Below are 13,278 nucleotides of genomic sequence, written 5' to 3'. Positions count from 1 at the left end.
CACGGCTACTTATAGTTGCGCTGCTAGTTCGGGGTTTGCGGTCAGTAAAGGTACCACCTTCTCCAGAGTACGTCTCATGCTGCTCCTAGGCCACCAGATCATAACAAAAAGTGCTTTATTAGCGCACGGCGCCGCACTGGCGGTCACAGCAATTAGACGCTGTTATGTGTGTTTATTGCTGATAGCTCAGCCGGGTGCTAGATATCAGACATCCACCTTATGCGAGCAGTCATAAACAAGGGAGGGGATGATTAAAGAACGACTTTCACTCATCAACACACACACGATTTCAAGGGTATTCTAGCGCATGGCCGAGCGGCCATGGGAACCTTTTATAGGAGCAATGCTACAAGACCTTCCAGATGAACCAATAAGAGCCGCAACAGGACCTGAGCATGTGACCCCCGACCTCCAATGGGAGGTCGTCCCGTGAGCATGCTCAGTAAGGCAAAGCAGAACTTAGTCCCAGAAAGACCTGCTCGCTGCCGAACACTGCTGGCTACAAGGACAGAGCCTGGAAGGGCAGTAGTAACCAGTCATCCAGTATCAGCCTGAGCTAGACGCTGGGACCGACGTCTCCGCTGAGCAGACTCCACAGCGGCTGGAGAAGAATGGGAGACTGCAGCGGAGATGGTTTGAGATTCCCCCTGTGCAGAGGCGGAAACTCGGCACCTAACATACTTTAGATAATAACTTTCAACTCTACAACAATTTACTGGCACACCAGGGATGTTCTTATCAAATATTTTCCTACTTTAGCTCACTATGAATAATAGCTGTTGCTGTGGAAGAATTTAAGAATACAGCTTGAGATCATTTTACATTTATCATGGAGAATATGTAAGTTTCAGATGGAATCTGTCCCACATTTTTCTTTTTATACTTGGGCATTCATATGTCCTGTTCTGACTCCTCTAGTAAATACAGATTTCCTGTTCCAAATTTTAAAATATTCTTTGTTTTTTAGGATGTTCTTATTTTATTGTTCTCTTCCGAAAAGTCATAAATGCATTCTTAATGTCAGCGTTTCTAAGACAGTATATGATGGGGTTTATAAGGGGAGTCAGCGCGGTGTAAAATAAGGAAAAGAGTTTACGTACGTTGATAGTGTTCCCATTTATCGGGACCAAATAAATACAGATCAGTGATCCAAAAAATATAAAAACCACCATCAAATGAGATCCGCAGGTTGTAAAGGCTTTCTGTCCTACAGCAGACTGCATTCTGAGGATGGCATGGACAATGTAACCATAGGAGACCACAATCATAAGGAACGGGAGCAGAATTACAGGAACACAGAGGTAGATTTTCACAGTTTCAATGTATAAAGTGTTTGATGTAGACAATTGTATTATGGGATCAAGTTCACAAAAAAAGTGATCAATGATATTTGACCTTGGGAACTGGAGCCGAGAGAGGTTTATTGTCTGAACCGATGTTATTATAAAACCGGAGAACCAGGCTACAACCACAAATATCGAGCAAAACATGGGGCTCATTTTAGAAGAATAGTGCAGGGGGTGACATATAGCCAGATATCTGTCATAGGACATCACAGTCAAAAGAAGACATTCTGAAGACTCAAAAGAACTAAAGAAAAAAAACTGTATGAGACATTGTGAAAGCAGCATGGAAGAACCATTGTGCAGAACCACGTGGAGCATGTAAGGCACAACATCGGAGGTCACCATGATGTCCAAAGTCGTCAGTTGTGCCAGGAAGAAGTACATGGGACAGTGGAGGCTCTTGCTGTTTGATACCACAATGATTACCAAGAGGTTCCCACAGATTGTTGTGATATAAATCATGAGGACGAAGAGAAAAAATGTAATTCTGAAGCCACGAAGGTCTGGAAATCCAAGGAGGGTGATTGTAGTAACATTGCGACTCTCCATTTTCTTTACAATGAAGATTTTGATAAAAGAATATAGTTTCAGTAACTTACTTGTAGCATAATGTAGATATATACTGTTTGTAGAGCATGCAGTAATATAAAGATCAAACATCCAAAATAGATATAATGTAACACACTGTACTATAGAAAACTATAATAACACTTTCCCTAACAAGAGTAGCACATATAGAATAAGAACGTATCCTTCATAAAGATGCATTTTAATGATAAATATAATAGAAGTCACCATAATAAATTTGACAAAAAATACAATTTAAAGTTCAGCTCCACATAATAAAATTTCTATAAGAAAAATACCTCAAAGAACGAAAATCATAGAAGTAAGATTAAAAAATGATGTACGATAGATGTGACAAAATGCAGAAACATAGTGGTGGAGCATGAGCACAACGATTTCTGTCTTTAGCTCAGACACTGGTAATAACGAGTCAACAATACCATCTACCATAGTCAGCTAATAAAGTCTTTTGAAAGTATATTTTATATACCGGAAATTTCTGAGCAAGTGGCCACTCTTACCTATTACAGCCTGCAAAGTAATATTGAGACAGTGACTCAAGGTAGACGACACTCAGCATTCGTAAAGATGAATCAAATATCACATTTAGGAGCGTCCATCAGTTAAATTATCATCCTTGAAGAAATAATTAATGGTTCCACAATGGAAACTACTTACAAATAGTTATTATCACCAGGGATAAGAAGGAATTGAGAGAAAATGGAAGGAAACAAGCTCTAAAGCTTCTTAGATATCAAGATGCTCTGAAAGAAAGTCCAAGGTGCAATGGATGATATTCTGCCTTATATGAGTAGGGAAAGGAAGCCCTTGAGGAAAGTGTCATCCTCTGAGGATGAGCAGGATTTCATGAGTGATTAACACCTTAAAGAGTAAACATTGTTCTATTTTTTTCATCAGTCACGTGAAAAAATGAACAAAAACTTTATAACATTTCTTATCAGAGAAATCCATCCTCTCTCTCCCTGAACCCATTATTAATGCTCAAAAATCTCAATTTGGAGGTCACCTCTGAATTCACTGATCATAAAGTTCTATGGAGAACTGCAAAAGTCATCTTAGGAAAGCTAATGATTTACAAAATAAATATTAACTGTTCAATGACCAGGTCTAACGGTTTGTTTTTGAGGTCTAGTTTTTTTACAAGATGATTCCTGCTGTTCTTCTGCAGATTGACCACCAGTGGCTGATATTGTTCACCTTTACAAATGTGCTGCATTTCCACTCCTTACCAATGGAGGCTGCTATTGTGTTGGCCAATTTCCCTTTACTAAGATGGCAGATTCTAAACATGAAGATGCCATTTGTTAGGGGTTGAGTTCCCACCTCTGCACAGGGGGAATCTCGGGACATCTCCGCTGCAGTCTCCCATTCTTCTCCTGCCGCAGTGGAGCCTTCTCAGCGGAGACGTCGGTCCCAGAGTCTCGCTCAGTCTGACTCTGTACAAAGAGTTACTGCTGCTTTTTCTGCTTCTGCCATTGGAGTCAGTGCTGGGCAGCAGCGAGCAGACCCTTCTGGGACTAAGTCCTGCTTTTCTCGTTCTGAGCATGCCCAGAGTAAGATCTCTCAGTGGAGATCGAGGTTAACATGATCAGATTCTGCAGCTAAGGTCATTGGTCCTTCAGGAAGGTCCTGTAGGTACTCAAGCTCTGTGGCAGCCTCTCATTGGTCCTTCTAGGAAGGTCCTTTACGTGCTGCAACTATTTAAGGCTCGCATGGCCGCACGCCATATAGTGCTGCCGTTTGCTAGCAGCAGGTTCTCCTGCACGGTGGACCCAGGGCTGCGAACGCACCAATAGCAATAAAAACATCTATATTTACTCAGTGCGTTCCGCTAGCCCTAACAGACTACTAGCGCCATGGTCTGGTTAGTAAATGGTGGATACTCAGCCTTCCTTGCGGTATATCCAGCAGCTGGAGGGTAGGTTGGCGGCTCTCGAGAGCTCAACCTCAGCTGTGGATGTTACCGCAGTTGCTGTACAGGCTGCTAGCGTGGCTGTAGCAACCTTGTTTACTGCCACCCCTGTTCCGATATTATCTCGCCTCCCGCTGCGAGAAAAATTTTCTGGAGATAACATATCTTGTAGGGGATTCGTGAGTCAGTGCTCTATTCACCTCGAGCTCCTGGCTGCACGTTTTCCCACAGAGCGGGCTAAGGTGGGATTTATTGTGTCTCTCTTGTCGGACAGGGCATTGGAATGGGGTATGCCGCTGTGGGAGCGTAGCGATCATGTGGTGCAGAGTGCTCCGCTGTTCCTGAGCACTCTGAAACAGGTCTTTTTAGGACCTCAAGTCACCCATGACACGGCGCTCCAACTGCTGGCATTAACTCAGGGTGAGTCCTTGGTCAGCCATTTTGCCGTCCAGTTCCGCACTTTAGCTTCTGAGCTGGAGTGGTCGGATAAAGCCCTTATCCCCATATTTTGGAGGGGGCTGGCTGATCACGTGAAGGATGCTCTGGCCACTAGGGAGATTCCTGCCACACTGGAAGAGTTAATAATTGTCTCTACACGTATTGACCTCCGTTTTAATGAGCGGAGGTTAGAGAGAGCCCAGTGTAGGCAGAGGTTTCGGCTGGCTCCCACCTTCGCCAAACCTCTGGAATCTCCGGTCCAGGTTCCTGAGTCACATGAGGCCATGGAAGTGTCACGAGCGGGATCTAAGTCCCGGACCGCTTGTGCACTCAAGGTCTGTCATGTTTGCCAGCAGTCAGGACATCTTGCCACAAGATGTCCCCAGCGGTCGAGGAAACGTCAGCGTCTAGTGGTAGTAGGTGGAGGTACACTAGACATGGCGACATTTGCCTCCAAATTGTCCTTTAAGGGGACAATTACTGTAGGCTCATCCTCCCACTCGGTAGAGATCTGCGTGGATTCTGGGGTGGAGGGCAATTTTATGTCTTCTGCCTTCGCCCAACGTCACGCAATACCCCTGGTTATGCTAGCTCAACCAATAACGGTACGAGTGGTGAATGGGTCGACACTGCCCTCACAGATAACACACCAGACCATCCCTTTTACTCTGTCCATGTCGCCATCCCATCAGGAGATTATATCTCTGCTCGTCATTCCTGAGGGGATTGATGAGGTCTTGTTGGGGATACCTTGGCTACGGTACCACTCTCCTCATATCGAGTGGTCCTCAGGCAGAATTCTGTGATGGGGTGAATCTTGTGGGGGTAGGTGTCAGAGGGAGTGCGTTCAGGTTGCTACTACAGAGGAACCCGCAGATCTATCCTCTCTCCCCAAGCAATATTGGTCTTATGCAGACGTGTTCTCCAAAAAGGCGGCGGAGACCCTTCCACCCCATCGCCCCTATGACTGTCCTATTGATCTCTTGCCTGGTGCTGAGCCTCCCCGGGGTCGAGTCTATCCATTATCTCTCCCGGAGACAGAGGCAATGTCTCAATACATTCAAGAGATTTTGACAAGAGGGTTCATCAGGAAGTCAGTGTCACTTGCTGGGATTGGGTTCTTCATCGTGCAGAAGAAGAATGGGGAACTGCGTCCCTGCATAGACTACAGGGGTCTTAACGCTATCAACGTTAAGAATAAGTATCCTTTGCCCTTGATATCTGAGCTCTTCGATAGGCTTCGGGGAGCAAGGGTATTTACTAAACTAGATCTGCGGGGTGCTTACAACCTGATTCGCATCTGTGAGGGGGACGAATGGAAGACGGCTTTTAACACCAGGGATGGGCACTATGAATATCTGGTGATGCCCTTCGGGCTCTGTAATCCCCCAGCCAATTTTCCAAGACTTTGAGAACGACATCTTCCGGGATATGATCTCCACCTCGGTCGTAGTCTATCTGGATGATATTCTCATCTACTCTCCAGATATTGACTCCCACCGGAGAAATATTTGCAATGTCTTCGACCTCCTACGGGCAAACTTCCTCTATGCCAAGTTGGAGAAGTGTATGTTCGAGCAGGAATCCTTACCATTCCTAGTATATCATCTCCGCCCAGGGATTGGCTATGGATCCTGCCAAAGTACAGGCTGTGATGGACTGGCAAGAACCCCATTCTCTTAAAGCGGTGCAGCGCTTTATGGGGTTCATTAATTATTATCGCTAGTTCATTCCGCACTTCTCAACTTTGGTAGCTCCCTTGGTTGCCCTCAACAAGAAGGGGGCAAATCCCAAATTGTGGTCTGAGGAGGTCTCCAAGGCCTTTAACTCCATAGAGGCACACTTCGCTAGCGCTCCCATCCTACATTGCCCCGATGTAGATAAGCCATTTATAATGGAGGTGGATGCCTCATCTGTTGTTGCTGGAGCAGTCCTCCTCCAAAAGGATGCTCAGGGTCGGAAGCATCCTTGCTTCTTCTTTTCTAAGACCTTCTCACCAGCAGAGAGGAATTATTCCATCGGGAACAGGGAGTTGCTAGCCATGAAGTTGGCTTTCTCGGAGTGGAGACATCTCTTGGAGGGAGCTCATTTTCCCATCCAAGTCTTCACAGAGCATAAAAATTTGGTGTACTTGCAGACAGCCCAGCAGTTAAATTCTCGCCAGGCCAGATGGTCCTTGTTCTTCTCCCGGTTTCATTTCACCCTCCATTTTCATTCCTTCCGCTTGTAGAGCAGAAAGGAAGCTAAGATTGTTCTTTAGACAAAGCAACCTGCATGGCATTGATAGCTGTTTGGTGCTTATTCAGAATAATTTGAAAGACGTTTGCCATACATTATTAATATACATAGATCTTACAAAAAATGGAAAAACTTGTTTTTATTGTAAAATATTGCTTTAAGACTCTCTCATCCTGCTTTTTCTTCTTGCCTGAAAATATTTGCATTGCAACAAAAATATTTTCAGCATTTTAGCAACAATAATGGTGTTGTTTCCTAAGTGTTTGGCATGTGTTTGATGAAGGGAGGGGGTTTGCAGAACTCAGAGGCGTGGTTTTCTTGGAAGCACAGCACAGCTGTCATTTTATTTCCTAACTTTATGTGTGCACATTCTGGCTAGCCAATCAGGGTGCAGAAAACACCCACAATGTTCTGACACTCCGGCTTGTGTCATTGACTGCTGAAATCACATGTCCATCACAAGTCCACATGCAGGGGTGCATTCGTGCACTTGTATTCGTGTATTTTTATTCAAAGTACTTTTTTTTCTAAGTACTCGGCAGTTATAACATGGCAGAATATAATCAAGCATCTCTTCTCTCTTCATACAGGTAAACAGATCATTCATTCTCTGAGCTGAAATATCCTGCATGTCTATTGCTCCAGTCCCTGACAGCAAGCAGCTTGAATGGTAAACAGATCATTCATTCTCTGAGCTGAAATATCCTGCATGTCTATTGCTCCAGTCCCTGACAGCAAGCAGCTTGAATGGTATCTGAGTCATTCCATCTTCGGCATTGAATCCTGCATATATCTATATATGTTAGTCATCCTATTATGCATTTTTTGTGTTTATAGCTATTTAATCTGACTTTGCATGTCCTTACTCAGAGAGATCACATAACTGTTTCAAAGTGCTTTATGATCCATGTAGACCTGGACATTTGTTTATCTGATCACTACATTTATTGTGTCCTGTTGTCTCAACTGAGTTTGATTGATTGCTAACGAGCTTTAACACAAAAAAAAAAAAAAAAAAAAAAATTGGAAGATCTAAGGGCTAGCCTTCTATAAATGTAGACTTAGCTTGGGGAAGCATTCATGCAGGGGTGCATTCGTGCACTTGTATTCGTGTATTTTTATTCAAAGTACTTTTTTTCTAAGTACTCGGCAGTTATAACATGGCAGAATATAATCAAGCATCTCTTCTCTCTTCATACAGGTAAACAGATCATTCATTCTCTGAGCTGAAATATCCTGCATGTCTATTGCTCCAGTCCCTGACAGCAAGCAGCTTGAATGGTATCTGAGTCATTCCATCTTCGGCATTGAATCCTGCATATATCTATATATGTTAGTCATCCTATTATGCATTTTTTGTGTTTATAGCTATTTAATCTGACTTTGCATGTCCTTACTCAGAGAGATCACATAACTGTTTCAAAGTGCTTTATGATCCATGTAGACCTGGACATTTGTTTATCTGATCACTACATTTATTGTGTCCTGAAAACACAAAAAAGCACAGTAAAACCAAAAACACACTGTTGCTCTGATATGGGTATACCTTGACGTTTGGTAGAGCGGCTTAATATACATTTTTTGCAAAAACCGTATCAACCAAATACCCTGTTTTTTCCATCTTTATACTAGCACTTGCTGTCCACTGTGATTTTTTTGCAACAGTGTGTTTTTGGTTTTACTGTGCTTTTTTGTGTTTTCAAGTCTCTTGGTGGTGTGAACATGTCTCTACGGGCTTGTTCACTGTGCGCGCAGCTCATGTGTTCTGGTTTCATATAATTGTTTTCTTGTGTCCACAAGACTGGGGAGGCCTCCACCCCTCTTTTTTTGAGCTGTGCGCACAGGAGCCGTTCTGTCCAGCGTGTCCACATGGACATTCCTTTTCTGAATCCTGCTCATACAGGTATTGTACATATGACCAGGTTTTAAATACATCAGATAGGGATTACATACATTAGTTAGGACTGCTCTGATATGGGTATACCTTGACGTTTGGTAGAGCGGCTTAATATACATTTTTTGCAAAAACCGTATCAACCAAATACCCTGTTTTTTCCATCTTTATACTAGCACTTGCTGTCCACTGTGATTTTTTTGCAACAGTGTGTTTTTGGTTTTACTGTGCTTTTTTGTGTTTTCAAGTCTCTTGGTGGTGTGAACATGTCTCTACGGGCTTGTTCACTGTGCGCGCAGCTCATGTGTTCTGGTTTCATATAATTGTTTTCTTGTGTCCACAAGACTGGGGAGGCCTCCACCCCTCTTTTTTTGAGCTGTGCGCACAGGAGCCGTTCTGTCCAGCGTGTCCACATGGACATTCCTTTTCTGAATCCTGCTCATACAGGTATTGTACATATGACCAGGTTTTAAATACATCAGATAGGGATTACATACATTAGTTAGGACTGCTCTGATATGGGTATACCTTGACGTTTGGTAGAGCGGCTTAATATACATTTTTTGCAAAAACCGTATCAACCAAATACCCTGTTTTTTCCATCTTTATACTAGCACTTGCTGTCCACTGTGATTTTTTTGCAACAGTGTGTTTTTGGTTTTACTGTGCTTTTTTGTGTTTTCAAGTCTCTTGGTGGTGTGAACATGTCTCTACGGGCTTGTTCACTGTGCGCGCAGCTCATGTGTTCTGGTTTCATTTATTGTGTCCTGTTGTCTCAACTGAGTTTGATTGATTGCTAACGAGCTTTAACACAAAAAAAAAAAAAAAAAAAATTGGAAGATCTAAGGGCTAGCCTTCTATAAATGTAGACTTAGCTTGGGGAAGCATTCATGCAGGGGTGCATTCGTGCACTTGTATTCGTGTATTTTTATTCAAAGTACTTTTTTTCTAAGTACTCGGCAGTTATAACATGGCAGAATATAATCAAGCATCTCTTCTCTCTTCATACAGGTAAACAGATCATTCATTCTCTGAGCTGAAATATCCTGCATGTCTATTGCTCCAGTCCCTGACAGCAAGCAGCTTGAATGGTATCTGAGTCATTCCATCTTCGGCATTGAATCCTGCATATATCTATATATGTTAGTCATCCTATTATGCATTTTTTGTGTTTATAGCTATTTAATCTGACTTTGCATGTCCTTACTCAGAGAGATCACATAACTGTTTCAAAGTGCTTTATGATCCATGTAGACCTGGACATTTGTTTATCTGATCACTACATTTATTGTGTCCTGTTGTCTCAACTGAGTTTGATTGATTGCTAACGAGCTTTAACACAAAAAAAAAAAAAATTGGAAGATCTAAGGGCTAGCCTTCTATAAATGTAGACTTAGCTTGGGGAAGCATTCATGCAGGGGTGCATTCGTGCACTTGTATTCGTGCATTTTTATTCAAAGTACTTTTTTTCTAAGTACTCGGCAGTTATAACATGGCAGAATATAATCAAGCATCTCTTCTCTCTTCATACAGGTAAACAGATCATTCATTCTCTGAGCTGAAATATCCTGCATGTCTATTGCTCCAGTCCCTGACAGCAAGCAGCTTGAATGGTAAACAGATCATTCATTCTCTGAGCTGAAATATCCTGCATGTCTATTGCTCCAGTCCCTGACAGCAAGCAGCTTGAATGGTAAACAGATCATTCATTCTCTGAGCTGAAATATCCTGCATGTCTATTGCTCCAGTCCCTGACAGCAAGCAGCTTGAATGGTATCTGAGTCATTCCATCTTCGGCATTGAATCCTGCATATATCTATATATGTTAGTCATCCTATTATGCATTTTTTGTGTTTATAGCTATTTAATCTGACTTTGCATGTCCTTACTCAGAGAGATCACATAACTGTTTCAAAGTGCTTTATGATCCATGTAGACCTGGACATTTGTTTATCTGATCACTACATTTATTGTGTCCTGTTGTCTCAACTGAGTTTGATTGATTGCTAACGAGCTTTAACACAAAAAAAAATAAAAAAAAAAAATTGGAAGATCTAAGGGCTAGCCTTCTATAAATGTAGACTTAGCTTGGGGAAGCATTCATGCAGGGGTGCATTCGTGCACTTGTATTCGTGTATTTTTATTCAAAGTACTTTTTTTCTAAGTACTCGGCAGTTATAACATGGCAGAATATAATCAAGCATCTCTTCTCTCTTCATACAGGTAAACAGATCATTCATTCTCTGAGCTGAAATATCCTGCATGTCTATTGCTCCAGTCCCTGACAGCAAGCAGCTTGAATGGTAAACAGATCATTCATTCTCTGAGCTGAAATATCCTGCATGTCTATTGCTCCAGTCCCTGACAGCAAGCAGCTTGAATGGTAAACAGATCATTCATTCTCTGAGCTGAAATATCCTGCATGTCTATTGCTCCAGTCCCTGACAGCAAGCAGCTTGAATGGTATCTGAGTCATTCCATCTTCGGCATTGAATCCTGCATATATCTATATATGTTAGTCATCCTATTATGCATTTTTTGTGTTTATAGCTATTTAATCTGACTTTGCATGTCCTTACTCAGAGAGATCACATAACTGTTTCAAAGTGCTTTATGATCCATGTAGACCTGGACATTTGTTTATCTGATCACTACATTTATTGTGTCCTGTTGTCTCAACTGAGTTTGATTGATTGCTAACGAGCTTTAACACAAAAAAAAAAAAAAAAAAAAAAAAAAATTGGAAGATCTAAGGGCTAGCCTTCTATAAATGTAGACTTAGCTTGGGGAAGCATTCATGCAGGGGTGCATTCGTGCACTTGTATTCGTGTATTTTTATTCAAAGTACTTTTTTTCTAAGTACTCGGCAGTTATAACATGGCAGAATATAATCAAGCATCTCTTCTCTCTTCATACAGGTAAACAGATCATTCATTCTCTGAGCTGAAATATCCTGCATGTCTATTGCTCCAGTCCCTGACAGCAAGCAGCTTGAATGGTAAACAGATCATTCATTCTCTGAGCTGAAATATCCTGCATGTCTATTGCTCCAGTCCCTGACAGCAAGCAGCTTGAATGGTAAACAGATCATTCATTCTCTGAGCTGAAATATCCTGCATGTCTATTGCTCCAGTCCCTGACAGCAAGCAGCTTGAATGGTAAACAGATCATTCATTCTCTGAGCTGAAATATCCTGCATGTCTATTGCTCCAGTCCCTGACAGCAAGCAGCTTGAATGGTATCTGAGTCATTCCATCTTCGGCATTGAATCCTGCATATATCTATATATGTTAGTCATCCTATTATGCATTTTTTGTGTTTATAGCTATTTAATCTGACTTTGCATGTCCTTACTCAGAGAGATCACATAACTGTTTCAAAGTGCTTTATGATCCATGTAGACCTGGACATTTGTTTATCTGATCACTACATTTATTGTGTCCTGTTGTCTCAACTGAGTTTGATTGATTGCTAACGAGCTTTAACACAAAAAAAAAAAAAAAAAAAAAAAAAAATTGGAAGATCTAAGGGCTAGCCTTCTATAAATGTAGACTTAGCTTGGGGAAGCATTCATGCAGGGGTGCATTCGTGCACTTGTATTCGTGTATTTTTATTCAAAGTACTTTTTTTCTAAGTACTCGGCAGTTATAACATGGCAGTTAGACAGGGCAGGAGACAGGTAAGAAAAACTAAATCTAATCCATATTCACTTGAAACAACACAAATACTCACCATATTTATTTGCATATTCTATATTCTGGCTGCTGCATTCACTCACATTCACCGCCCTCGCATTAACTCTTTACACTCCATCCATATCGGCCCCTCTGTCCTTGCCTCTCCTATGTATAGCACTCATGCTCTGTTCACATTGCTTAGCAGCGCAGATCCATTCAGTCCCACCATCCAACACAAGAGACGCTCTCACAAATCACTTAACCATCTGCTCACTCTTTCGATCCTCCTCCTCCTAGTTGCTGGAGACATATCTCCAAACCCCGGCCCCCCATGTTATAGCCAGTCAAACCTCCCAATTGCTACACCCAGAAACCCCTCTAACCTTATTAATATTCCCTGCATGCCTTCTGTCTCTTTGAATTGTGCCCTTTGGAATTCTCGCTCTGTGTGTAATAAACTCTCCTTCATTCATGACTTCTTCCTTTCTAATTCTCTTAATCTCCTGGCTCTTACTGAAACCTGGATCCAGCAGTCAGACACCACTGCTGCTGCTGCTCTTTCATATGGTGCACTACACTTTTCTCATACCCCAAGATCGGACAACAGAGCAGGTGGAGGCGTTGGTCTGCTCCTTTCACCAAAATGTACTTTCCAAGTTATCCCCCAAGTACCCTCACTTGTCTTCCCTTCCTTTGAGGTCCATGTGGTCAGACTCTACGTCCCCTTCTCCATGCGAGTGGCGGTGGTGTATCGTCCTCCCGGCCCCTCTCATCAGTTCCTGGATCACTTTGCCACCTGGCTTCCACACTTTCTTTCCTGTGACACCCCCACCCTTATCATGGGTGATTTCAACATCCCTATTGCCTCTCCCCTCTCCCCATCTGCTTCTCACCTTTTGGCTCTAACCTCCTCTTTCGGCCTCTCGCAGCATACTAACTCGCCAACACATGAAGATGGAAACTCCCTTGACTTGGTCTTCTCCCGGCTTTGCTCAGTGGATGATTTCACAAACTCCCCTCTCCCACTCTCTGACCACCACCTTCTTTCATTCTCTATCAAGAACTGCCATCCCGCTCAGGTCACCCCCACTTTCCACACTTATAGAAACATACAGGCCATTAACACCCAGGAACTTATGAAGAACTTGCAGTCCTCATTGGCCCCAATCTCCTCCATCTCATGTC

At 42.5% G+C, this 13,278-nt stretch overlaps 1 protein-coding gene across 1 annotated transcript in view; it reads left to right on the top strand.

Moving 5' to 3' along the window:
• The window catches only part of LOC138674856 (olfactory receptor 2D2-like), a 157,633-nt gene that overhangs the window by 33,386 nt on the left and 110,969 nt on the right, over nt 1-13,278 (top strand). The window contains exon 3 of the mRNA XM_069762674.1: nt 5,677-5,883. Within this exon, the coding sequence (XP_069618775.1) occupies nt 5,677-5,883 (207 nt within the window). The remainder of the gene's footprint in view (nt 1-5,676; nt 5,884-13,278) is intronic.

Source organism: Ranitomeya imitator, chromosome 4, assembly GCF_032444005.1.
Source record: "Ranitomeya imitator isolate aRanImi1 chromosome 4, aRanImi1.pri, whole genome shotgun sequence".
Taxonomy (NCBI): Eukaryota; Metazoa; Chordata; class Amphibia; order Anura; family Dendrobatidae; genus Ranitomeya; species Ranitomeya imitator.
The sequence above is the reverse complement of the archived record's forward strand: the minus strand, read 5'-3'. Positions and strand labels throughout refer to the sequence as shown.